The sequence below is a fragment of the Pipistrellus kuhlii genome, unplaced genomic scaffold, assembly GCF_014108245.1.
Source record: "Pipistrellus kuhlii isolate mPipKuh1 unplaced genomic scaffold, mPipKuh1.p scaffold_m20_p_4, whole genome shotgun sequence".
NCBI classification, from domain to species: Eukaryota; Metazoa; Chordata; class Mammalia; order Chiroptera; family Vespertilionidae; genus Pipistrellus; species Pipistrellus kuhlii.
In genome coordinates this window covers 77,354,759-77,382,591 of record NW_023425540.1, presented here as the reverse complement: position 1 = coordinate 77,382,591, position 27,833 = coordinate 77,354,759, and the positions used below count along the sequence as shown (strand labels likewise).

At 45.1% G+C, this 27,833-nt stretch overlaps 1 protein-coding gene across 3 annotated transcripts in view; it reads left to right on the top strand.

The window, feature by feature from the left end:
• Positions 1-27,833, top strand: part of CALN1 (calneuron 1) — a 409,706-nt gene that overhangs the window by 131,481 nt on the left and 250,392 nt on the right. For all 3 annotated transcript variants that reach the window (XM_045571227.1, XM_036410358.2, XM_036410359.2), the window contains one exon: positions 5,494-5,618. In XM_045571227.1, coding sequence (XP_045427183.1) covers positions 5,494-5,618 — 125 coding nt within the window. The remainder of the gene's footprint in view (positions 1-5,493; positions 5,619-27,833) is intronic.

Genomic DNA, 27,833 nt, shown 5'->3' with positions numbered 1-27,833 from the left:
ATCTGGGTAGCAAAAACACCTCTTATCCCTTTACTGTCTGGCTCTATTATGTAGTTTTCGAATTCAAAGTGTGGGTCTGCCACTGATTGTCATGCTAATGCTAACTGTGCAGACTTAATGGAAACTTCTTCTGCCCCTGTCAGGAATGGCATTTGTTTTGTGTGCCTTCGTGAGTGTATGTAGGGGAGTTTGGCAAAGGCCCTGTCTGGGTTGGCGAGGCTCTTTCACTTGTAGGATGCAGAGCCTACGTTGCCCCTGGTATGTCTGGTATCTAGGAACTCATGAGAAGGGTTCCGTGTGCACTCTCGGCTCTCTCTCTACAGAGTCCCCACTTTGGATGAGGTCTTGCACGTCCTTTCTAAAGCCCTTCCCTTCTCTCTGTGGTCCTTTACAGAAATCCATGCAACTTAAACGAAGTACATTAGAGTAGTGCTTCTTACACCAATTGTGGGGGAAGGGCAAGTTTTTTGTTTTTTTTTTTTTAATTCTGGTTCTTGGCAGACTGATGCTTTTGTCAAATACAGTAAGAAGGGGTTACTGGAAAAATAAAATGAAGATAAATCATCAACTGGTCACATCTTAAATGTTGGGACAACGCTATAAACATTTCAAAGCATCTCCCCGTTCCTGTCCTTAGCTCATTGCAGACTAGCTGTAAGCAGTGTCTGCCTGGCAGTGGTCCACAGAGCACACTGAGTGGCCCTGCTTCGGGGCCCCGCAGAACTGTGTTTTGGTACACTCTTTGTAATAATAACACCAGCCTCTGGTAATATGCATGGGAGGTGTATTATTGTGGGCTCCTCAGAGAATCATAACCAATAAGATGGATGTTAACATAGAAGGATTTATTATAAAGAATTAGCTCCCATGGTTATGGAGGCTGAGAAGCCCACAGTCTGCAGTTGGCAAGCTGGAGGCCCAGGAGAGATGATGGTGTGAGCTCCAGTCCAGGCAGAAGACCAGTGTCCCAGCTTCACCGTCAGGCCCAGAGAATGGATTTTCCCTCCTCTGCCTCCATCGGTGGGCTGAGGCTCAGCCACGTCAGGGAGGGCGACCTGCTGTACTCAGTCTGTGACTCAGACGTTCCTCTCATCCAGAAACAACCTCACGGACAGCCCAGAATAACGTTTAACCAAATATCTGGGCACCCCGGGGCCCAGTCACATTGACACAGAAAATTAACCTTCACTGAAGGGCACCATCTCATGTCAACGTGAATGGGGCTTTTTGGTTGGTTACTCCACCAAGAAATGTACCCGTTCCTTGACCCTTAAAGCAGGAACCACCCCTCTGATTTTTAACCCCCGGACACCTCGTCCATTATGTAACCAGATAATCCCTTGGTGCCCAGGAGATTGACTCTTCTTCAGCTCCTGTGCTTCCCATTTAATAGCCCTCCTGTAGATGTAGCCAGCTGCTTGCCAACACCACTCTCCACTCACCAGGGTCGCTGGTGCTGTGAGCCCCTTGCCCACCTGGTCTCTCAGAGCCAGCCAGCTTCCCTCTGAGCCCACCCTCTGCCACATACTCCCTGACCCTCCTTCCTAACCCAGGATGTTTGATCTTCAATCCCATATCTGTGACCTCCTCTTTTCCCTGTATCCTGCTTCATATACCCTTAGCAAATAATTACTGATATTTATTGATAGTGTTTCTGGTACTAAGTACAGCACTTTCCATATCTTATTTTATATTTATAAAAATACTATTCAGTATGTATCAAAACCCTCTTTTACAGAGGAGGAAACTGAGGCTTACAGAAAATAAGTAATTTGCTGATATGGTTATTGAAGGCAGAGGTAGGATTTAAATCTAATACTATTTTTGCTTCCAAAGTCCTGAATTAAAAAAAAAAATAAAAAAAAAATATATATATATATTATTTCAGAGAGGAAGAAAGAGATAGAAACATCAGTGATGAGAGAGAATCATTGATTGGCTGCTTCCTGCATGCCCCCGATTGAGCTCACAGTCCGGGCATGTGCTTGCAAACTGTGACCTCCTGTATCATAGGTAGAGGCTCAACCGCTGAGCCACACCGGTCCAGCAAGTCCTGATTTTTTTTTTTTTTTGTTAAATGTATTTTATTGATTTTTTGATTTTTTTACAGAGAGGAAGAGAGAGGGACAGATAGTTAGAAACATCGATCAGTTGCCTCCTGCACCCCCACCCCCCCCCCCCCCCCCCCCCCCAGTAGGGACGTGACGTGCCTGCAACCAAGGTACATCCCCTGACCGGAATTGAACCTGGGACCCCTCAGTCCGCAGGTCAACGCCCTATCCACTGAACCAAACCGGTTTCGGCAAGTCCTGATTCTTAAACATGAAATCATACTGCCTTACAGAAGTTACAGAGAAAGTGTTCACATGACCAAGTCAGTTAAATAATATTTCTTAATGAGTAAAGTTGTGGTGAAAATATTAATATTTGCATATATTTTGAGTTCATTGTCTCCCTTCTCTCCCCCATAAGCATCCATCTTCAAGTTTTAGTCCAGGACCATGTTTGTCTTTGTTGATGAACTTGTGTGTTTTTCTTCCTTCGCCAAAGAGAAAAATCTTGGTTGGGTTTCCCCAGGTGGCTTGGAGTGAAATTTAGTCTTTAATTGCAGCAGCTGTTTTTAGCTTATTTTAAATAATGTTCTTCCCTTTTTTGAACATGACTTTATCTCTATACATGGTTCAATTCCACATTTTCTTTCCTGCTAGACATTGAACATTTTGGGTGCAGAGACCGAAGGAAATGGATATGTACCTAATTTTGTAAGCTGCTTTTTCCAGAAGCAAATTATGTTGGCATATCAAATGGGATTCAGTTATGACCAGTTTTTTTGTTTTTTTCTTTCTGCCAAGTACTCACTGTTTATTATGTGCTGTACTGGGACATGGCTTGGGAATGTTCGTTTGCGTATAACTGTTATTCGGCTGCAGAAATGTGTGTGGCAGATGCAAAGCTTCAGACGTCCAGGTAAAAGGTGACAAAGGGAAGATATTTACAAAATGCTTGGAAGCTGGAGTGATGAGTGATGAAATGGGGAGGAATAATTCCAGTGCTGGTACTGATCAGAGTGGGGCTCCTCCAGGTAGGGAAATTCGCTAAGATCAGTGTTATCGTCCCATGTTCACGTAGAACTGAAATGACAGAAAAGCAGCCGGAGAGGCAGCTGGGATCCTGGGCCAGAGCTGAGAGGGAGCTGAAGGCACCCGGGAAGTGTTAGCCGGTGTTGACGTCTCTCTCCCTGGGCCACGGGGATCCAGTCCTTTGCCAGACAGTCACGGCTCCCGGTCCCCCAAATCCGGATTGGCTTTAGGAAAAGGGAGAGTGGCCTTAACGTACACGTCTGATACTCGCTTTTAAACCTGTTCTTTCTGAAATTAAACTTGGAGGAAAGAGGAGATGCAATTGAATTGTTCTTCCAGAAAAAGATGATTGTTTTCTATTTATGTGAAAGGACAATTTGGCTTTGGGAGGGGGAAGTCTGGCTTGTAACTAGAGGAAGGTATACATTGTATACTTGGCAAATGTGTGTGTGCTTTGTGGCCAGCGTCCTGCCGTTGACGATCGGCCTGTGGATGTGTGTTTTGTGAGCGGTAGAGAGTTCATGTGGTTTGGAGGCTGGCGGCCGGCTCGGGCCTCAGCCCTGTGTCTGTCTTACCGTTCGGGGCCCAGAGCATTTGTGAGAGCTGTCCCAGTTGTTATGATGAGTGAAAAGTACCTTTGATAGAAATAGAGAAATCAGGAAGTGTGGCCTATATTTTAGGAAGATAGTTAATTTGTTTTTAGACATCTTGAGCTTGAAATGAGAGTTTGACATCCGGATGGAAATGTCTTGGCTCAGCTGTGGCTGCTTCGTCAAAACAGCGCTTAGGAGGCTTGCGTTCTGGAAAGGATTCTCTTTCACTCATGGGTTTTGTGCTCTTGGGCAAGCCCTGTAACTCTGAGGAGTCTCCTGGGCTGATCCCGAAGTCAGCAGTGCTCAGCCCCAACAAGGACCCGCTGCTGTGGTGGGGACAGTAGGGGCGTGTCCAGCTGTGCCTGTCACAGTGGTGTCCCAGGGAGAAGAAGACAGGAGCCCCACCCCTGGTGTGTGCTGGCTCCACATCCCATGAGCAGGGACGATTGCCGAGTGTGGGTTCTCTCTGAGTGGGGTTTGAGGCTCAGTGAGGTTTGGCTGTCCTGAGCTATTGTTCTCAGAGACTGGCCCATTGGCTGTCTTCCTGCAATTTATACCTCGTTGCTCAGCAGTGGCCACCGGGGCTGCTCCAGCCACTCCGGCTTATCCTATAGACACAAACGTTAGTGCCGGACAGGTCTCTACAAGTGACTTACATGCGGACTGATAGCTGAGTGGGGGAGAGCAAGGGGCCATTCCTCTCCCTCTGAGCCCTGGCAGGGAGGCCCTCATCCTTGCTTGGTGCTCCCAGGACGGAGAGATGACTCCTTCCAACCTGTCCAGTCCTCCTTCTGGAGCCCTGCTAAGGTGTTCTTTACCCACACTCTGTATTGGCTCCCTGTACTCCCTCCCTGTTCCCTACTTCCACTCACTGGCGTATTAGTCCTCTTAGTCCTTTCTATAGATGGGGAAGCAGAACCTGACATGCTCAGTGGCTCCCTCCCTGTAACAGCACCAGGCAGGCCCTTTCTGCCCGGGAGGGCCCATCTTTCTAAGTGCCTTTCCTCTTTATCCTTTGTCCCCGCCCTTTCATTCTTCTCACCACACCCCTTCCCCTTAGCCTGAAGCCTCTGGCCTGCCTTGCCCTGTGGGGACCGCTGAGGCCCAGTGGTGGCCATCTGGGCAGAGCAGCTGGTGGGTTTGTTAGTTGGGGGTAGAGGGATGCGTGAGTTAATTTCCCAAAGAGGGCTGGAAGCTGCTCAGTCCTGGGACACTTTGAGATGTCACTCACCTTTATAGTAGGGTGGGTTTGAGTCGGGCTTGGGGGCGCTCCTCAGGGGCACAGATTGGTTTGCATATTCACGTGGAACCGTGTGTGCCCCCCCTGCTCGGAGTGCTGTGTGAGCGGAATGCCTGCTTTGCCTGGGGAAAGTGAAACACGTGGGCCTCTGCAAGGTCACAGCCAAGACATCCGGTACCTGGGCAGCCCGACATTTCTGGGGTGCACTGTCCTTTCTTGTGAGAACCGAGAACGAGGCTGCCAGGCGAGGGAGAGGAGCAGAGGGCGTTCCTGTTTGCACGGAGACAGCTTGGCGATGACATGGTGTCCCACAGTCTGCAGGGACAGCACGCCTCAAATTCATTATTCCGTGGGAACAACGATGCAAGACAGACATACAGTGGAGGAAGGGCTAGAACTTGAGGCCCCGTGTGGATTGTTCAGCCATGGGCACCCCAAAGTTTTCTGACTTCCCCTCTAGATACGTTATTCATGAAAAGATAACACCAGCCAGGGGAACCCCCGGGTGGTCCTTTGAGGCCGGGCAGGAGGAGTGGCTGACGATGTCTTTCTCTCTCGCCCCCCCTTCTCCCGCGCACAGGGAGAAGATGCCTTTCCACCATGTGACCGCCGGCCTGTTGTACAAGGGGAATTACCTCAACCGGTCCCTCTCTGCTGGCAGCGACAGCGAGCAGCTTGCTAACATCTCTGTGGAGGAGCTCGATGGTAAGGAGCCCGCCCCGTCTGGGAACGTAGCCATCCGAAGAGGCTTGTGGGGCTATTGTGCATCTCCGGTGAAAGGGCCAACCACCGTCTGACCGTGGTTGATGGGAAAGAGTTCAGAGGTAAATTCTGCCCAAAGGACTTCTTTGTGCGGGATGGACCTCGAGGCCTGAAAGATCGATGGGGGATCGTTCCGTTTCCTTGGATACTGACTGGGAGGAGAGCCTTCCGCTCCCCAAGTGAATCTTCCAGTTTATGGAATCTCTGTCACACATGGTGTCGTCCTGTTCCCGTGCTGTCTTTTATGCCGGGGCCCAGCTGTGGGGGAGGGTTTCAGCCTGGCTAATGGCTGTCTCTTGACGTGTGGCCATGTGCTTCGAATCCTGCCCGGATGAGAAATTGTCTGGAAGCTGCGTCGAGGTGGACAGCAATAATTTTTATTGCCGCTGTCCCTTCGTAACACAGTTCAGGCCTGAGTATTCAGGGCAGAATGAGGGATGGGGAAAAAAACCGAGAACGCAGAGACTGGCTTTGTCCTGGGACACTGCCCTGTTGTGTCCCCATTGGTGAACCAACCCCCAATAAAAAGAAAATTAAAACGAGATAGAAGGATTTTTTTTTTTCTGGAATAGAGAATTAGGTTGAGTCAGCCAGATGTTTGCCTAGGTGCCATATCTGCTGAGGCCAAACCAGGATCGTTTTTCCCCCTAGTGTTTTGGAATGCTGTGTTCCTTGTAACACATTTTAAAACACGGAGTCTACTAATTTATTTTCTAAAAGAGAGAAGCGGAAAGTACCCCAGATGGTCCCCATCTCCGCTTTTAAGTGTAATGGTCCGAGCCAGCGTGCCTTCTCTGCGCTCCTCTTTCACCGGGGAAGGTGGGAAGAGTCAGAGCTGGGCCAGGGAAGCCACACTCGCTTCATGATCTGCAGCAGATGGGTAGGGCCATGTGATCACTTCCCCTGCCCTTGTTTATTTTGTTGGCATGCTTCCCTAAAGGCTTGCTTATTTGTACGAGCGGGCAGTGGAGTGGCAGAGGTGGGCGGGCTGGGTCCAGAGGAAGCTGGGATGTCAGAGCGAGTGGGCAAGGCCAGGCCCCTTAGGGCAGCAGCTGCTCACTGTGGTCTGGACAGACTGGTGGCCCGAGAGGACAGGACCCTCAGCTCTACTGGCCTTCAGTTGGCCAGAGAGCAGTCAGATGCGGACACAGACGCATACCAGAGAGCCCTAACTGCCTGTGACGTGAGCCCATCCTTCATTATTTTTGGCCTCGTTGGGCAGGTGAGGTGAGGCTCAAGCTCCCCCACACCCCGCGGAATCGGCCCCCAGTGGAGACGAGGGCAGGTGGTGCATTGATCTGGCCGGTTTGCACGTGTGTTTGTGTAGGCCTTCTGGGTTTGTCAGTTCGCAGGAGCCCCCCGAGTGGGTTTTCTTGAACAGAGGCCAAGAACTGGCAACACTCAAAGATGCGAGATGACTAACCACATGAAGTTTGAAGATCCCCTGTGGCTGTCGCAGATCCCGCTTTCCACTTCCCTTCCTCTTCCCGTCTGCCACCCAACCTTGCCGAGAGTAGCCAGGAGATGATTTCTCCAACACGTCTCAGAGCAAGGTGTTTCTCTGGTAAATCTGGGCCACCTCTGGGTGCAGCCTTTTAAGAGGGTGGCTGGTGAGAATTCAGCCCGGTTCCCTGCTCTGAGCACCTGGCGCAGCACCCTGCATGTTCTTGGACAAACATCAGCGTTCACCAGCTGTTTCACCCAGGCCCAGGCAGCTGGGCAGGGCTGAAAGGTGCCTCTGCCCAGCCGGCATGGCTCAGTGGTTGAGCATTGACCTATGAACCAGGAGCTCACAGTTCGATTCCTGGTTGCATGCTCAATCCCCAGTGTGGGGCATGCAGGAGGCAGCTGATCAATGACTCTTCCTCATCAAAGATGTTTCTGTCTCTATCTCCCTCTCCTTTCCTCGCTGAAATCAATGGGGGGGGGGGGGGGGGGTGAGAAAAGGAAAGGAAAGAAAAAGAAAAGAGAAGAAAAGCGAGATGGGCGGGCTCAGGAGTGAAGCCCTGGTGGAAGGAAGCTGCACTTCAGGACCTGAGGGCCCTGGTGAACGTGTTGCCTTTGTCCTTTAGGAGGTAATCCATGCATTTTCTGATGGAAGATTTCTTCTACTTCTTTGTTTTCTGCCAAGGTGACCCCTGAGTTATGACTACTCATGCTTTCTTACGAGCATCCTGGGGCTCGGCAGGGCTGTGCAGATATGCACTGAGTTTAGAGCAGGGAGCAGGGTCTGCAAATCAGCTGGGAAGAACCGGTTCGGGTGACTGCCGCCGGTGCTTCGGGAGCAGAGGTTTCCGAGCCTTTGGCTGCTTGCTGTTCTCTTGGGGCGGCCTCCTGTCAAGCTGTCCTCGGTCCTGCTGTTTGAGGCCACTCATTTATCCTCAGAGATCTCACGGTGTCGCACAGCCACTTGATGTGTTGGACACCGGGGGACAGTGGAACATCCTTTGTGGTCTGGCTAACTCTGGTGCAGACAGTAGTTGGGTACCACCCTCACTTTCTGCTCCCCATCCCCCTCCTCATCCTGCAGCCTCCTGCTTCAGGATCACCACGGGGATATATTGGTTGGTGTTTATCACCAGGAACAGAATGCCCCTTTCCTTCAAGGTAAAGGTCAAAAGTGCCCAGTCCCTGGGTGGGTCCCCATGGAGAACAGGCAGGACAAAAGCCTCTCTCCATGCTGCCATTCACTCTGGGAAGTTTCTGTTTCTTCTCTTTACACAAAACTCAGGAGGAAATAGTGCAAAGCTGCTGCAAGTTGGCCAGGCTGGAGTTAAGAATCACCCAACAAGCAAACTCAGCCACGATGAATCAATTGAGACAGTCATTCATTCATTCCTTTGTTCATTCCTATTCATTCATTCCTTGCAGGAATGCTTACCCAAATGCTTTCTGGATAGAGGAAGAAATAAAATAGGTATACTGTTCATTGCCTGTCCCCAAATAGTTTGCAGTATACCCAGGTAGTTCATGTATATTCATTAGCAGTATCTTGCACTTCTACAGATGTCATATGAAGTTTTATTAGACATATGAATTATAATAAGAAAATAGTTTTTGAAATGCTATTTATTGAATAATCTAGTGATGCTATCTTAATCTTAAACTAAAATTGCCTCTATCAGAGGTTCATTCATTTTCATTTATATATGGTATTCCATTATTGATACTCTAACTCAGCTTCTATGTCCATTCTACTGAGGATGGGTATTTGGGTTTCCAGTTTGGGGCGATCAGTATCTAACCCAGCGTCCGCCTTCTGTGGCAGCTGTGCTTAGGGTGTGCTCTCCTCAGGGCTTCCTCATAGCAGCTGGGTGTAGGTATTTCACATTATTTTTGTCAGTAACAGTGTCAACCCTTTCGATTATTGTCTCGAATCTTCCTTTGAGCTTAGGTTCGTTTGCTTTCACATCTTTGATGGTCATTATTTTTGTGTGTTCTTCAGGAATGCCTCTCATTTTAATGCTAGATTTTCAGTCGTTCTTCACTTTCCCTTTTGCTCTTTTCTGTTCTGCTTTGTGATTCAGCCATTATTGTTCTTTGTAGGGCCAGTGACTGTGAGCAAGCAAGGTTTGTAATGATTCTTTAGCCTTCTCTATTCTATCTTCACTTTGCCCAGATCTGAGAAAATTTTCGCCTTTCCAGCCCCAGACTAGAGAGTCCCGTTTCTAGAAGACATTCATCTGTCTCATGCAGGGCTGCAGGGCAGAAGCGGGATCTTGATGGCACATTCAGTTGTATGTGCCACAGAATTATATAGCCCTTTGTCCTTCCCTCTCCTGCTCTCCTTCCTGCTCACACGGGAGCACAGCAGCCAGTGAGCCCAGGTGCATTCCGGTTCTCATCTGTCCTGCCAGTGATCCAGGATGGCGCACCAACCCCTGCTCTGCTTACTCCCAGAGGTGTGTTTTCTAACAGAGCTTAGAAAAGGGGTGCTGCCGAGGTGGGTTGGGTTGGGGAATAGATCACCATGGAAACAGTTGCTTGCTTTGGCGGCCACTGTAGCCTCTGGGTTCCTGGCAAGAACAAATAGTGGTGGTGGGCTGCTGTGGTTCTCGGGATGGAAGTTGTGTTTCCCCAGTTTCATCAGTGTTGGAATTAGTGGGGAATTAGTGGAAGTTCTCCTCAGGCTCTGACATGTGGACATGTCTTAAAATTACTATTTCTGGTAATGTGCTCACACATATAACTTGGGAGTATTTTCATTTCAGTTTTGGGAGTGCATGGATCACTCTGTTATCCTTCCACTTTAATGGGACTGCTCCAGTCCATACAGCCACTCTCCTCAGTGACCCACCTTTGCCTCTTCTGGTGGACACTCAGTACTTATTCTTTCTGCAGCATCTGGCAGTGCTTGTCACACTTTTGGCTTTGAAGTGGTCACTGCCTTGGCATCATGTCACTAGCTGGCTCTCCTCCTACCTCTTTTCTGCCTGTTATTTCCACTGCTCCTTGTGTGCCCCTCACCTCCTGCCAACCCCTTACACACTGCTGTCTCCTAGAGTTAGTTTCTCTTGTCCTCCCCATGGGCGTCTACATGCTGACCACCTCAGGATCTGTATCTTCACTTTCTCCCTCCCTCCTGAATTTTATTTATTTATTTATTTATTTATTTATTTATTTATTTAACCTCAAAGAGAGAAGGGGAAAAGAGAGAGAGAGAGAGAGAGAGAGAGAGAGAGAGAGAAAGAGAGAGGAGAGAGAGAGCGCAAAAGAGAGAAAGAGAGATGTGAGAGAGAAATAGTCATCACTTCCTCTAGCATCTGCCCCCACTGAGAATGAAACTCACAATCTGGGCATGTGCTTTGACCAGGAATTGAACCCACCACATTCTGTTGTACAGGCTGATGCTTCAACCAGCTGAGCCGCACTGGCCAGAGCCCTCCTGAATTTTACACTTGCTAACTATAGTCCTGTGTAGATGTCCCACACCTTTCTTAAACTCCAAAGATCCAGAGCCCTATGGATTTCTGTTGTTCTCCCAAACTGCTCCTCCTGTGGAATTTCCCACAGGAAATTATATCACACTAGAGGCCCTTTGCCTGAAGATGTGTGCAATAGATTTTCCTTCCCCTGGCTGCCGGCACTGGTTTTCCTCCGGCACCCAGGACCCAGGCCACAGAGGAGCCAAGCCTTCAGCCTTCAGTTTTGGCTCCAGCTGTAGGGGAGCCTTCAGTCTTCAGTCCTCAGTCTTTGCTAGGTGCCTGTGTATGCAAATTAATCCACCATTTTGTTGGGATAATTTGCATACTCCTAATTGGCTGGTGGGTTAATTTGGAGGTACAGTAAATTTGCACCTTTCTCTTTTATTAGTGTAGATCAGAGATCAGCAAACTCATTAGTCAACAGAGCGAAATATCAACAGTACAATGATTGAAATTTCTTTTGAGAGCCCAATTTTTTAAACTTAAACTATATAGGTAGGCACATGGTTATTTGACTTAATTAGGGTACTCCTAAGCTGGTCTTTGCTAAAAACTCTAGGGGCCAAGGAGCCGCATGTGGCTTGAGAGCCACAGTTTGCCCACCACTGGTGTAGATTATACTCAGTCAGCCTCAGTGGTAGTTTGGGAATCATCTCCAATTCTTCTTTTTCTCCTACTTCCCATCTATAAGTGGCAAAGTCCTGCAGATCAACTTATACGTGTTCCTTCGTCTCTGAGCACATTCCCATTTTCTGTGGCCATGTCCTCACATCTTAGACACTGCAGTCATGGGGAGTACATCTTGTACCTCATCCATGACATCGCCCTGTGTCAGTTCAGTTCCATTTCAGTGGAGGGATGCCTCCCCATTATATACTTGATGAGGTTATCCCTCTGCTTATAACTTTTTGTCTTACAAGCACATAAATATATATTGATACATATTTAATATTTATTTTAACTGTTAAAAACATTTCAAATCCACAGGGGTTTTGGATTTAATTATTAATATTGCAGTGTTTGCTGTTTAGATTTTGTCATCAATTACTGATTTGCTTTATTCAAAGCATGAGGTTCCCTGTCCTTTTTGTTTTTCTAAATGGTAGCCCCTTAGCCAAGATAGATGTGGATATCAGTTTATTTTGGTGGAGAGACAATAGGTAGGGGGAAGCATCTGTTTTCTTCCTCTCTACCTTCTCTCAACACGTCACACACACATACACAATTTTTTCAGTTCTAGAATTTTTAACTTGGTTCTTTCATAGTTTCCATTTCTCTAATGAAACACTATTTGTTTACTCATTTAAACAGTGTTTAAAAATTCTTTGGACATATTTGCCTATATTCATAATAGCTCTTAAATGTCTTCATGTACTAAATCCAATATCTAGGCTTGTGGTTGGTTTCTGTTGTCTTTTTTTTTTTAAATTTAGATTATGGTCAATTAAAAAAATATCCTTGCAGGTCTACTAACATTTGACTGTTTACTGCACATGATGAATACTATGTTATAGAGACTCTGTGTTCTATTATCTTTCTCTGAAGAGGGTTGCTTTTGCTCTTTGTTCAATTACTAGCTGACCACCTTCAATGTGTGGGTTTGGCTTTATGCTCTGTTAGGGTATGTCTGTGGAAATCCCAAGGTGGCTCCTGAGCACCTCTAACTAGTAGAGACTCAGCCCCCAATCTCCGCCTTCCTCCTGGACCTGGTCAGGGCTTGATGTTTGTTTGGTTAGGGTGGGTTTAAAGTAGGCCTTTAGAGTGGTTCCTTAGTCTTACAATGTGATCTTCCTGGTGTCTCAGCTGGATGCTTGTGGGATGTTAATGAGATTTTTCAGACACCTTCTAGTGGGGTTTACATTCTAGTATCTGTTTTCTCTTCTCAAACTCATAGCAACTGCTTCCTGGTAATCTGGTTTAATCTCAGTTTGCATAAATGTAGCCCAGCCTTCAGCCAAGTATTTATGGGGAGCCCACACTCAGGCTTCTTCACTGTTTTCTTCTCCAGGCTGCCTTACCCCACAGATTCTAGCCCCCTTAGCTCCCCAAAGTATGAACTGTCGCTGGGAAATTGTCCCCAGGCCAAGAGCCAGGGTGACAGGGGGCTACCATGTGCATGTCCCTTCTCCCCACAATTACAGTCTTGTACTGACTATTGTGCTGGCCTGAAAACATATGCTGTATATATTTTGTTCAGTTCTTTGGTTGTACAGCTTCTGCCGGGAACAATCTGTCTACCTGGGAAACACGTATTCATCTTTTAAGTTTCAACATTGTCATTGTGGTCATGATCATGATCATCAGCATCATCACCACTGAGTCCTTACTGTGTCCTAGGAACTGTTCAATGTGCATTATATGAATTAACTAATTTAATCCTTTTTAATAACCTATGATACAGTACTATTATTAACCCTATTTTTGCAAATGTGGAAAACGGGGACATTAAATCACCTAGTAGCGTCACTAGCACGCGTTGGAACTGGGATGCAAACTGCCACCTGTCGTCAGAGCTCATGCCCTGTAACTTTTATGCTCTGAATCCCCCTCCCTGCTAGATAAGACCTCTTGTGCCTTCCCTGCACCCTCATGTCACACCACACAGATCCACTGCCACCACTGTGACACGTGGCTGAGAACTTGGCTGATGAATCAAACTTCCAGTGGGCGGAGAGATATTTTTAAAGCTCCGTGTGAGCTCAGCATGCTCCTCACCCAGAGCAGAGGTGCCCTGCAGCCTGGAAAGGGCTGGTGGTGGGCATGAGTTCATGTAGAAGGGGGCTGGCTCCCATGCCATGCATTCTGAACGGCCCCTCCTTACCTCCACCCATCTGGTCCCTCATATGCTTTCTTATAAATAAGCTTCCCCCCACCCCTTACTTTTGCTGGTTGATTTAAACATCCTGGAGGCATACCCTACTTGCCTTTTTTGAGACACTTCCTTCCTTTTATGGAGACAGAAACATTACTGTCATAGGAAGAGAAGCTCATAAACCTTATTTAAGAAAGTTGATGGCTCCAAGTTCATTCCTCCAGAGGAGGCAATACGAGGGTAAAACTGCCAGGTAGATAGCTCTGCTCCCAAGCCTGGAATTAGCCTTACCATGGGGCTCTTTTATCTCTGTGGGTACTTCCTCTTGGAGGCTTGATCTGCCTTTGAGACTTGAAAGAGGAGTGTTTTGTGGAGCACTGTGAAGCTTTGTTAGGGCAGCCAGAGATTCCTCTGATGGTGGCTGCTTCCAAGGGCCCAGTCCTTAAAAGGGTCATTTGTCTACCTCTCCTTGTGATTTTCTGCATCTTGTTCTGAAAATGTGTTTTGATAGCCACAGCCAAGAAGGAAACCTGAGTACTGCCCGCCCCTGCGGCTTTTGTTTTATTCATTTATAATCTCTATGCTACCTGTTTCCAAAAGTGATTGAGACATTGTGTGATAGGGAAGAGTAATGAAGTGCGAAGGCTGTCAGAAGAGGAAGAGGAAATAAAAAGCCCACATAGAAAGAGAAAGAAAAAAATATGACAGCCCTTAGCACTAATGCATGTGGGTAAGCATTAAATTTAGCTCCAAGCTTTCAATTGGTTGGGGCAAGATGGTAATAGGAATTTCATTATTCCAATAATAGCCTTATTGTGTCCCATTAGAATAATAGTCTTCTCATCAGTATTACAAATAGGTTCCCATGGTCCATAATAAAAATACCCAATATATAAGAATTTTTATTTCAGAGATATTGGAGGCTTTCAACTATTCTCACCCTCAATTTTCTGAGGATTTTAAAAAAATACCTATTTCCACTAGTAGTAGTGGCTTATGATAGTGGTGATTGTTAGTGAAGGACGAGGTGCTAATCTTAGACTCTGCAGATGCAGAGATGAGGGTAGATTGTGGTCTACAAAGCCTTCCCATCAGATGTTTCTAAGTACACTGTAGAATATTTCTCTGGTTTCTATTCCTAAGAGCTCTGCTTGAGGCAGAAGGAAGAAGTGATACCTTGAATGAAAATGTAAGAATGTGCATCTATCATAAAGCATGACCTTGAACTTGGAATATCTGAGGAATAGGAGTTACAAACCATTCACTTCTATCATACAATGACTTTGAGATTATTCCTGTGGATCTTTTCACTTTCAACAGACGTGCATCCTAATAGATCTAAGGCAATTAAGTCTCACAGTGCTTCCCCAGATAACTAAATAAGTGAACCCATTGAGTAGAATTGTTCAGCATTCTCCATCTGGTTGCTGAAGAGAGTTTGCCAAAATTCATTATTTTGATGTTGGCTTCATTGATACTGGACGGTTTCTCCTGGTGGTAATTGGCCAACAGCAGGTTCAACTGTTTCCTGGGACTACTCAGGGATGTGATGTGAGCAATATTTTCTAGCAGGAGGGTTTACGGGGCTTTCCTCTTCACAGTGGTATCCAGGGCATCTCATCCAACCGCTGCTCTATATAATTAAAAAGCAGTGATGAGCTAGGACACAGTCATTTGCAATACAACATTTCTCTTTCAAGATGGTCATATCTGCCTCCTCGAAATCTCAAGCCAGAAGATCACTGAATTTACACTGTATTGCTATATTGCTGCGTAAGAAATTATTCCCAAACTTCCTGATTTGCAATCAAAATAAAAAACAAAACATTTTAATCTCACAGTTTTTGTAGATCAGGAATTCAAGAGTTGTGTCAATGGCTGGTCTGGCCCAAATTCTTTCTAAAGGTTGCAGTTAAGACATTTGCAGAGACTGCAATCATCTGAGGGCTTGACTAAGGCTGGGAAATTCAATTTCAAGTTCACTCAAATGCCCACATAGAGTGAGCATCTTTGGGTTGGAGGCCTCTGTTCCTCCCACGAGGGCATCTCCACAGGACTGCCTGTGTGACTTCATGACTTAGGATTTGGCTTTTCCTAGTATGAATGATCATTTTATGACTTTGTCTCAGATGTCACAGATTGGACAACAGCAGGTTCAAGTGTGCAACGACACAGCCCACACTCAAGGTAAGTGGAATTAGGCTCCCTCTTTTGAAGGAAGGAGTATCAAAGAATTAGCAGGTGTATTTTAAAAGTATCAAAGACCATGCAAATTAGCTTAGAGATAGTTCCTAGCTATTGAATTGAAAGCTAATGAAATGTTATAGAAAGTTCTAACATCATACTTAAAAGTCTCTTCATGCAGTGAAGAAGCGAGGACCAATGGTCACAGCTATAAAAATAGGAATTAAAATCTGCCTGATCTTTTTCCCCTATTTATTTATTTATTTTTACTAAATTTATTGGGTTAATCACACTATATAAATTTCAAATGTACAACTTTATAATACAAAATCTCTATACTCTGTTGTATGCTCACCCTCCAAAGCCTAGCCTCCTTCTGGCACCATATATTTGATCTCCTTTACCTTCTTTGTCTTCTCACCAAAGTCTACCTGATGTTGATGGAGTAGAGTCTCCAGTGTCCCTCAGATCACAATTCCTATCTCAGTTGACTGTTTAGCAGCCACAACAGAGATGGTTAGCTCTTCCCCAATATATTAATAACTTATCCTTAGTAGCAGAAAGTTTAGCTGACAAATGGATGCTACAATAAAGACTATATTTCCCAGTCTCCTTAAGAGCCAGGTATGGCCATGGAAAATTCTGGCCATTGAGATGTAAGCAGAACTGACACTGGGTAGCTTTGCGGCTTCTTTTTTTCTATCCTTTTTCTCCTTCCTGGATGGGAATGTTATCATCTGACAGCACGAAGACAAAGAGTGTCATCTTTGGATGACAGAGTGATGAGTTAGAAGGAGTCCAGGTCCTGAAAATAGTGGAACTGAGAGAAACTAACTTCTACTTTTTCTTTTTTTGTGTGTGTGTGTCATCTGGACCTAAACCCTCTAAATGAGCAGCTGTGTGTCCACAGACAAGAAATCTAACCTCTAAACCTATTTTCCAATATTTAAATGTCTTACTTATAAAACTACTTTTAAGGGTCTCTTATTTACTATTTTTTAAGAGGACGTATTATAGAAGATTTGGAATGATGGATGGAATAATTTCAAAGCATCAGAGATTTGTCGTTTTTTTCTAATACACATATTGATTGACTGTATATCAAGTTCATCTGTTGAAATGTGAAAGGAAGATGTTCAGCAGGGCCAGGGGTAGAGCCAGCAGAGAAGGCTGGGTGGCAGAAACCCTAGAGGCCTCCAGGAGGACATTAACTTTGGGAGAGTTTGTCCTGTTCTTGAGGGTGGGGCTTACATACATCATGTGAGCAAACACAGTGAAGGCATGGGTACATAGTGATTGCAGAAATGCTTGTTGAAGAAATGAACGCCAGGTCCTCTGATGAGAGAAGTTTGTCCCAAAATGAGCTGATTGTTCCTGATCATTCATTCTAAAATGGATGGAATTGGCAGTGAAAGGTGGTTGATGAGACATGGCATTTAGAACCAGATTACCAACCTCGATGCTCCATGAGATTTGGTTTTCTCACCTGTACAATATGAGGGGTTATATGCAAAGTGAGTTACTGTTGTGTATTTGGCATATAGTAAGTACCCAATAAATAATAACTGTGAGTAATAGTAATTGTTGCTATTGTTGTTATGATGATGACAATGATGACTATCATGACAAGACACACCCAGACAAATGATTATTCCTACCTTGGGGCAAGTTGGGTCTTTAGAGGAAAAAACAAAACACTAGTCATTATTATGCAATTGTCCTGTCAGAACAGGCACACTTCAGAATGTGAATGCCCCTGATAGGGAAGGCCTTACAAAGTGGAAGTAGCTACACAGCCCTTAGTGATTCTTCGTGTCTTAGCTCTAAGCTCCTAAGAACACCTTTCTGTCCAGCTGGAGTGGTTCAGTTGGTTGGAGTGTTGTCCTGTGCACTGAAAGGTTGCTGATTCAATTCCTGGTCAGGATACATACCTCAGTTGTAGGTTTGATTCTCAGTGGGAGTGATAACAGAAGGCAACTGATCTCTATCTCTGTCTCTGTCTCTGTCTCTGTCTCTGTCTCTCCTTCTCCATTCCTGAGAAAAAGAACAAGGATCTCCTAAGACAGGGGTGGGGAGTCTTTTATCTTCTAAGGGCCATTTTGATATTTATAACATTATTTGCGGGCCAAACAAAATTATCAACTTAAAAAGTAGCTGCTATATTTGGTCAAGCATTTAATTAACACACCCTTGATGGTTTGGCAGGGCCAGGCCAAGTGATTCCATGGGCCTGAATATGGCCCTCGGGCTGATGTTCCCATTCCTGCTCTAAGACCCGGGCTTTGATGTCGGAGATTCAGGCCTTCCAGGTGCTCACCATGATACTCACGAGGATCAGGATGAACATGGTCATAAATGTCCTTTAAAGAGAAACCTGATGTAATCCACAAGACTTATTTCCTTCAACTTACTGGGTTGAAGGGAAGGAAGATGGTAGAGGGGGAAGGTTGGGTGATACCACAGCTGGATGACCAGACTCCCCTTCAGAAGCAAACATTGTCAGCTCTTTGAGTTCAGCACATACATTGGAAGGAAGATTTCCCTTCCTTTCTCTGAAGTGGGAGATTGTGTTGGAATAGTGTCAGTTTTGGAAATGAAAGAGCCCAACCATCAGTTTGTCTGGATGTATAATAGCTTTTGCAGACATTAGCATCCCTACTTCCTGTTGTTCCTTTCCCCAGCTTCACCCCACTCAGGGTTCCCCTTACCTTATTTGGTTAAAATTCCAGGTCATTTTTTTGTCTTAATGTTTCTTCAAAACTCTAAACATTGACTTTGATATTATTTGTTACATTAAGGTTTTATGGTCATATCAGAAAAATGTCCCATTTCCCCCCTTAAACCAGCTAAAATCAGTGGCCTAGAACATGAAGCACAGGGTTCGCACCATTTGCATGCTCAGGTGTAGGAATGGTCGTCAGGCTGGTGCAGGTGCCTGTGCTTTGTGGGTATTTCTCTGCTGATATCCAGTGAGATAGCCTCAGGATATGTACCTCACTGTAACCAGCATCTCTGCCTGGTTGCATTGTAGAGAGGACAGTCCTAAATTTCTTGGACTGGTGCCCCCAAGCTTTTGTGGGAGACTTTGAGAGAGCTTAGTTTTTCTGCCATCTGATATTGAGGGAGGGAAGGTGAGGAAGGAGAGTCGTAGGGACAAATCTGAGAACTGCGCTTCCTGTACCTCCACGGTGCCTCTCCTCAGAAGGCCGTGTACAATTAATTTCTCAGCCATCACCTTTTGGGGCTGAAAAACTTCTGAGAATTTAAGGTAAATTGATCATAATTGTATGCTAATCTCTTTAAGAACGCTTCAGAGGTGCCATCTATTTCTGGGAAAAGTGCCTTGAGCTTCCTGCTGAATTCTCTTCCAGATTTTGAGGACCTTGAATATGCAAGTTAAAAACATGTTTGAAATTTTGAATCCCCAGAGACAGGTAGTCAGTCTAGAAGACAGGCTTCTGAAGAGCTATGAAGTTGATAAAGGTCAGGCCAAAGAATGTGCCAAGTCAGGGGCTTTGAACCTGAGGTCTGTATTTCTCCTGGAATTTCTGAATATTTTATAAGTTTATGAGTAGAGGGTTTTTTTTTGTGTGTTTTTTTTTTTTTTTTTTTTTTTTTTTTTTTTTGTGTGTGTGTGTGTGTGTGTGTGTGTGTGTGTGCCTTTGTCAGATTCTTAGAGGTTCAACAAAAGGCTAATACCAATTACTAACCTACCCCTATGCAATCATTACATAAAGGATTTGCTTTGTTTGGGAAGACAAAACATGTTGATGCATGCTAATGAGGTCCTACTAGACTGTACAAAGATTGCCTCAGTTGTGCTGTGGGGAAGGGATTTGAGGGCAGTAGATCTAGAGGCTGGGACACCAGGAGCCCATTGTCATAGTCAGGGGGGAAATGGGGAGGGCCTAATTTTAGCAAGTGGCCTAAACTGGCAGAAAAGTGGGCTTGGAAAGTTAAAAATGCAGACACTTGGCCATGTTTATGTTGTCCAGTTCAATGCCTGCATTAACTCTGGGCAGCCTTATTGTCCCCATTACACAGATGAGGGGAATTAGTATGAAAGTAATGATGTTACTTGCCTGAGGTCACACAACTGATAACTGATAGATGGGATTCATGCTCAGCTTTCTTGGACACCAGGGTTCATGCCCTTCATTAACTGCCATGGTATACTGTCTCCACCATAGCAGGTCTTGATGTATGGGTGTGGGGTGGGTGAGGAAGAAGAGGAGTTGGGTGCACAGCTACCTGATTAGGAAATTAGTTAGGTGAGGGTGGTGCCAGTCCCTGAGATCAGGGACACAGGAGTTGGAAAGGGTAGGAAGAAGGTGATGAGATCTGAAGGTCATCCCTCTGGAGGTGACCAGTGGGCCCTTGGATCTGAATTATGAAACACAAAGGATTTAGTCAGGAGACAATGATTTTGGAATCTTCATTATGTTGAAGTGATAGATAGAAAAAAGAGGACCAAAGACCAAACCCGGAGTCCAGCAGGCATCCATTCCTTTGATCTCAGATGGTCGCTGGTGATGGGATTTAAGAGGCACCTCTTCTCCAGCTAAGCTTCTTCATATCATTTAGCTGGGCTTCATATGCCATGTATACTCCCCTAGTTATCATATCCTCAAAGCTTTCAGAAGGAAGAACTCTGCATTAAAAAAATAGGTCACCTAGTTGTGCCCAATCAATTTCTGTTGATTGACAGGGCCTCTCTCTTTCAAGTTTAGCTTGAGTCAGAAACTTGCCTAAACTAATTGGCTATATTAGATTTTCAAAAAGTTCACTCCAGTTCTGGACCACAAAAGTCTCTTTTTTAAGGGTATCATAAAAACACATTGTCCTTAACTCTGCTAAATAGACCTACAAAGAGAGGTTACTTCACAGGTTACTTGCCTATAATTAGGACGGCCCCAGGCAACCACCTGACCAATGAGGAGGAGCTGGATTTCTTGCCTGCACTGGCGAATTCCAGGAATTCTGGAGTTACCCTGAAGGTGATTCAAGTCCTGGATCTGTCATCTGCCACCTCCTTGCCTTTGGGCAGGTTTTAGGCACATATCTCAGTGCCCTCGTCTTCAAGATGGGGTGGTACTATACAGGCATGTAGCATGCTGCCTTGCACGTGGCAGAGTGCTCTGTAGAGCTAAGTGTTAGTATTACTGCTTGGCAGAACGGGGGGAAGGATATGAATAGAGAAAAGTACTGAATTTCTTTTTTCCTAATCCTGACTGGCCAATTAAAAAGTGTTTGATCCAAACTGGAAAGTGTGAAACATCCATTTCATTTAAAGTGAAAGTACAAAACTAAGTCTTATTAGTGAATCTGGAAATGGGTCACTTTTTTTCATCATCTTCAGGTGTGTGTGTGTGTGTGTGTGTGTGTGTGTGTGTAGGGATGGGCTGGGGGGAGGGGGGAGACAGAGGAGAGCCCTGATTCTGACTTTGCCCATGAGCCTTCTCTATGGAACCTCTGGAGGCCCTCAGATCACAGGGGCAAAGGCCATCCTGGTTGTACACACTTACAATTCAACATTTTGCTAATGTTATTGGGTTGGGCATGCATGGATATGCATGGATATCAGGGGAGGGGGATCCACATTTTCTGAGTGTTTATTTTGTGCCAAGTACTGGTACATATACTAAGTCAGTGGTCAGCAAACTGCGGCTCGTGAGCCACGGTTTGCCGCTCTGTTGACTAATGAGTTTGCCGACCACTGTACTAGGCTATTTCACTCTCCTCCTTCTTCCTGGCCCTCATCACCTTACAGAGTCTTCCTCCTCCCTTACCCCACTCTTGTTTTCACCTTTCCTTTCTTTGAACTTCAGAAACATGCTGGTTCTGCTCTGGGAGAGAGGTGGGGTGGGTAGGAGTCCCGGAGAAGAGGGTAAGATCCAGAGTTAGAAAGTCCAAGGTATATTTCCTTATCTCTGAAGTGTGATCAGGGCCAGTTTTCTAGTGACTAAGGTGAGAGTTATTCAAGATGGAATGTCTTTTCTTGAAGTTAGGGCCAGTAAAGCCTGCCATCTAATACAACACTTCTGGTGTCCTCATATGATGTTTAGCAAATCTCTCTTTAAAGGATATTTATTTAAGTGAACTAAGACATGCAGATAGGAGCTAATGGCTTCAGGTTGGCCTGTAGCACGTATCACCATATCTCCACTGTGAGCTCGGAAGAGAGTCCGTTCCTTCTGCAAACAAACAACCTGCAGGCGGGAAGTGTTTTCCTGTGAGCTTCTGATGACAGCTTTTGATTATAATATGCTTTTTTGTTTTTGCTTTTGTTCTAAAGCATTGCCCACTCACAGAAAAACACATTTGTCTTCATAGAGAAAGTGATTTCGTGTGTGTGTGTGTGTGTGTGTGTGTGTGTGTGAGGTGGTTTACGCGTTATTCGGGGTGGGTGATGAGTGGGGTCGGCAGACAACAGATGTCTGAGAGGGGCCTCATACATCACATTGGACCTTCATGGCCTCAATAAATTATCAGGCAGAGACAAATCAAGTACACTCTCCCTAATTTGATCCAGTCCTGAGCCAGTTCTAAGAAAACACACACACACACACACACACACACACACACGAAGCATTTGTGTAGAGAAGACAGCTATAAAATTGTCCTCTGCCAGGCTAGGGAAACCCAATAAGAAACACCTCTTAGGGAGATGCTGCAGGGCATGGGCAAGAAAGAGGGCAAGCTTCCTGTGTATCCTGGGCACGGGTTGGTCTAATTTGCTATGGGCAGTATGGCTCAGTGGGTGCGACCTCAAAGAGAAGCAGAAATCGAGCCTCAACTTGTTTCCAAACAAAATGAGGGTCATTATCTGGGAGTCACATCTTGCCTCACAAAAGAAAGTTGTGAGACCTAAGCTACCAGTTATATGCAACTAATATGTGAGAAATGGTAACTGAAGTTGTTAATTACATTTTTAAAAATAGATTAAAAGTTGCATTCATTCTGCAAGTATTCATTGCACCCTGCAATATCCAAGCAGTAGGTCCAAATACTGAAAGTCAAAATGATCCACCAGACATGGATCCTGCGAAACTAATTTTAGGTAGAGCTGGGTGGATGAGGCATGACTCTCATGAGCTGCAGGGCCCATTGACTTTCTCTGAGATTTGTTTTACTTACTTGTAAAAAAAAAAAAAGACAGTAATGTTGACCTCAGAGGTTATTGCCTTTTTAAATATGAAAGGCATAATATCGTCCACTAACTTCTTTATTCACTCCGTAAGTATCCACTGAGTGCCTATGATATTTCAGACACTGTTCTGAGCTCCAGGATTTAGCACTGAACAAATCAGAAGAATTCTGTGCCCTCATGGAGCTTCCAAGCTTGAGGTGGGAGACAAAGCATATTAATTTGAAGAAAATGTATAAAAGAAGCAGGAAAGGGGGATAAGCAGTGTCAGGTAGAGGGGAGGCTATTGTGTTAATCTAGATCAGTGTTTCCCAAAGTGTGGTACGCGTACCCCCAGGCGTACGGGAAGAGTTTGGTGGGGGTACGTGTTGCACTGTAGTTTGTTGGGGATATGCACTGCACCGTGCTTAGCTGCTCCTAATTCTACATTCTCATGAGTACGAGGGGTAGTCAGCATTATGAAAATTATAGAAGAGGTACACATATGTCAAAAGTTTGGGAAACACTGATAGATGAGAGATGCCAGTGGCCAGGGACCAGATGGTGGCCATGGAGGTGGGGAGGAGTGGTTGGATTTTGGATCTATTTTGCAGGTGGATTTTTAAAATATATATATATATTTTGTTGATTCTTTACAGAGAGGAAGAGAGAGGGACAGAGAGTTAGAAACATCGATGAGAAAGAACCATTGATCAGCCGCCTCTTGCACACTCCCCACCAGGGATGTGCCTGCAACCAAGGTACATGCCCTTGACTGGAATCGAACCTGGGATCCTTCAGTCCCCAGGCCGACGCTCTATCCACTGAGCCAAACCGGTCTCAGCATTGCAGGCGGATTTATTGAGGTTTGCTGATGGAGTGGCAGTGGAGTGTGTGTGTGTGTGTGTGTGCGCGCGCGCGGGTACACGCGCACACACACACACACACACACACATATATATATGGGAGAGAGAGAGAGAGAGAGATTGAGAGAGAGAAGACAGGGATGACCTAAAGATTTTTGCCTGATCAAGTAGAAGAATGGAGAGGAGATTCATTGGGGATGAGAATGGGGGAGGGGGCACTCAGGAGCTCAGTATTAGATGTGTTAACTCTGAGATTCTTATTAGTTTATTCAGGTGAAGACTCTGAATAGGCTATTGGATAATCACATCTGAGATCAGGAGAAAATTGGGGCTTATATAGATAAAATGTCTTGTGTGGTGTGTGGCAAAAGTGAGTGCTGAATACATTATAAATTCATATTAACTTTTAAATTCAACTTTTTATTGTAAGACAATTGAGAGTTAACATGCAGTTGTGAGAAATACAACAGAAAGGTCTGCTATATCCTTTACCCACTTTCCCACAGTGGTATAACATCTTGCAAACGTATAGACAATGTCACAACCAGGATATCGACCCTGATACAATCCACATACAAAAAATCTCCATCATCACAATTAAGCCACACGGATTTAACTCATTCAATGCCAAAGAACGCAACACGAAATAAACTAGGAGTTCCGAGGAAGGAGCGGTCATGCCCTGGAATATGAATAGTGTGTCTGGTCAGAGAAGGCTTCTGGCAGAGGGAGGCACTTGAGTTGGGCCTTGAAGGATATGAAGGATTGTGATCTATGACAGAAAGGGCAAACTGGAAGAGATCTGAGATGGGAAGTTGAGTGTGTGCTGGGCCTGGAAGGCTATTTGGGGTGTCCTTTTCTTTCTTTCTGAAAACCGGCGTGGAGGGTGAGAGATGATTACATTGGAAAGCAGAGTTGAAAGGTTGGGTAGGTGCAGGGGGCCGAGGGGGCCAGGTCAAGAAGTGGGACTTCAGTGGGCGGGCAGTCAGAGGCACTGAGCTTGGAAGTGGTGTAAGCCGAGCTCTAGGATGGTTGGTCTGGTCCCTATGTCTGAGTCTGCTAGAGCAGAGGGAATTTTGGGGGGACCAGAGAGGGCTAAGGAAATCAAGGCCCTTTCATTGGAGAGGAAGGAATAACACCCCAAGGATGACTATTCAATGTGTGAGTGGTTTAGAGTGCAGGCTCAGGAGCCCCACTGTGTGCTTTGCATTCCTCTCATTCAGTTCTCCTGACTGCTCTGCCAGGTCCTTGCTGTTATGATTCTCATTTCTAGCTGAAGACATGAAGGCTCAGAGAGGTTAAGTGGCTGTCTCAAGGTCACACAGCGATTGAGATAAAATCAGTTACAGAACCAGACTGTCTGCTCCTGAGCTCCCAGTTTTAACTGCTAATGGTTCAGCCCCTCATAATCATATAATCCAGATGATTGATCATTTTAAGGAGAGGATCCAGTGCCTAGAAAAAACCTGAATGCATCTAGATCAGTGGTTGGCAAACCGCGGTTTGCCGCTCTTTTGACTGAGCTTGCCAACCACTGATCTAGATAGAATGTTTTAATTTAGTTAAGTTTAGGGAGTGTCTGAGAGAGAGAGAGCAGAAGGGAGCTGGAGGGGCATAAGACGCATTCGGAATGAGGACTATAGGGAATCATGGAGAAGAGTCTAAGTTAAAGGAAAGATCTTAGCAGGGTCAATCCAGGTTCATTGAAGGTTTATTTTATTGTTGAAGATTCTGTGGATGGATTTGAAGGCTACTGGAGGGAAAAGTGTACCCTCTGGACTAGTTCTGCCTCTGCCCATAAGTAAGCACGTGACTTTGGGGAGGTTCGTGACTTCCTGGAGCTCCGATTTTTTTTTTTTCTGTTAAATACTTTTTATTTATAGGAAATCTTATTAACTTTTTTTTTTTCTAAGAGAAACATCAAAAGTGCTTTATTCAAAATGATGTCCATCACAAGCTACACATTTCCCACATCTTTCAGGTAATTTGTGGATTCTGTCCCAATAGAACTTTTCTTGTTTAGAAGCAAACAATTCAGGGACCCAATCTTCCACTTCTTTGTACTTTTATTTATTTATTTATTTATTTTTTTATTTTTTATTTCTTGATGTGACAAAGGAGCTGGAGCACCTAGTGACCTCTCTACAGTTTTGGGATGCTGGTGTTGTGGGATGCACATGAGCAAGTGTCTGGTGCTTTGCATAGGAGGATGGTGCCTCTGTGGTGCCTCGTTTTGCAGGGCTGGTGAGTTCCTTCAATTGTCAGCTGCAGAGACCCTGACTCAGGCAGTGGTGGCCCAAGTCTGTCCCCACTGAAGAGGAGACAAGGGGCAGTGATGAATCTGTATGTCCCTGTCTAATCAGGTCAGTTGGAACTATTTGAGCCCGGTAGTACTATTTGTACTTTGGAGCACATGCTATGTGGCCACATCTGTGTAGGGGACATGATAATTATAATTTATCTTTCATAAGAAAACTAGAGGCCCGATGCATGAAATTCGGGCAAGAGTAGGGCTTCCTTCCCCCTGGCTGCCAGCACCAGCTTAACTCTGGCATCCAGGACCTGGGCTTCCCTCTGGCCCTGGCTGTGTCCAGAAGGACATCCTGAATGACATCTGGTCTAATTAGCATATTACCTTTTTATTATTATAGATGGTCTGTTGAAACCCCTGCCAGTTTCAGGATTCATGATTCTTGCTTGTATGTTCATAGAATACCACGTAGTCTCAGCGTCGACTATTCGTGTTGGTGCAGGGAAGTGGCATAAGGGGGCTACAGGCGGACACTGGGCTGTGTATGATTATATAGAACTTGGTTTGGTAGGAATGAGAACACTTGGCCTGACAGTAGAGGGGGGATCAGACAGTCCTGGGCAGAACATTAAGGTAGCTGCAGGACCACGTCCCTATTCTTTGTCACTTTCAGACATTTAATATCCCTTTCCCCCCATTACTCTCAGATCAAAACAAGCTCTCATAAGAGAATCTGATCATCTTTTCAATCTGCTGGGATCCTACTCCACCCTTGTCTCTTCCAGTCGCCACCTTAATCTCTGAAACGTCTAAAACCCACCCCAGCTGTGCAGAATCCACTCTCTGTGTTCTCACTTGGCTTATTCCTCACTTCCATCACAACAACAGATTGTAGAGCCTTATTTTTTTCCTTTTGTATGTCTTCGTTTCTCTGCTAGATTGTATCCTGGAGCCAGGAACTCATTTGTTTTTGAATCCCTTGTCGAGTTTACAACAGAGCCTTGCACACTGTAGGGACTTAATACATTGCAGGGATTTGTTGAATTGTTATGAATTGAAGTGTTTGAAATCAACTCCCAGAATTCGGAAAGATTCACATTTTGAGAGATCTTTGTCCTATCATTTTATTAGACTCTAGTAAAGACTTATTGACTATCTACCATATGCTAGGCACTGGGAATGCAGTGAGATTTCTTCAAAAAATGTAATTTGGGTTTTCTTCTGGAGCTCCATAAAGGTGCAGACCATCTCTTGTACCATGTATGTGTCCAGTCCTGAGTGAGGAGATTTAACATTCACAATGGCCTGACTCGGTTCATGGAGGCAGGTAATTCAGGGTGGACTCTTCAGCATCTTTCGAGAAGGTCATCTTGTAGCACATAGAGATGGAACAGTGGGCACTCACAGTGACTGTGGGTGGGCCAGCACAGCAAATAAAGGTTACAGAGAAGGAAGAGAAGAATGTAGTATATTCTAGGAATATTTTCATTCAAATTTGTTAAATAGAAATTGTCTCTGGACCTTGGTTTCATTTATTTGAATTGTTTATGAATAAGCGAAACCTGACATTTTCAAATTCACCACTAGAGTGGATTTTATTTTCTCAACAGTGTATAAAAATTTATGAATTTGTCCCTCTTTACTCCCAAAGGTTAAAAATACATTTAAGATTTTAAACTCAAACATAGATTACCATATGATGCAGCTTTTTACTTCTGGGAATAAACCCAAAAGCAATGAAAGCAGGGACCAAACAGCTATCTGTACACTCACGTTCATGGCAGCATTTTTCACAATAGCCAAGAGGTGGAAACAACCCTGAGTCCGCTGACAGATGAGTGGATAAGCACCATGTGGTGTATACATACAATGGGATAGCTTTCAGCCTTAAGAAGGAAAGAAATTCTGACGCATGCTACAACACAGATAAATCTTAAAGGTATTATGTTCAATGACATAATAAGGTCACAGAGCACAAACACTGTATGGTTCCA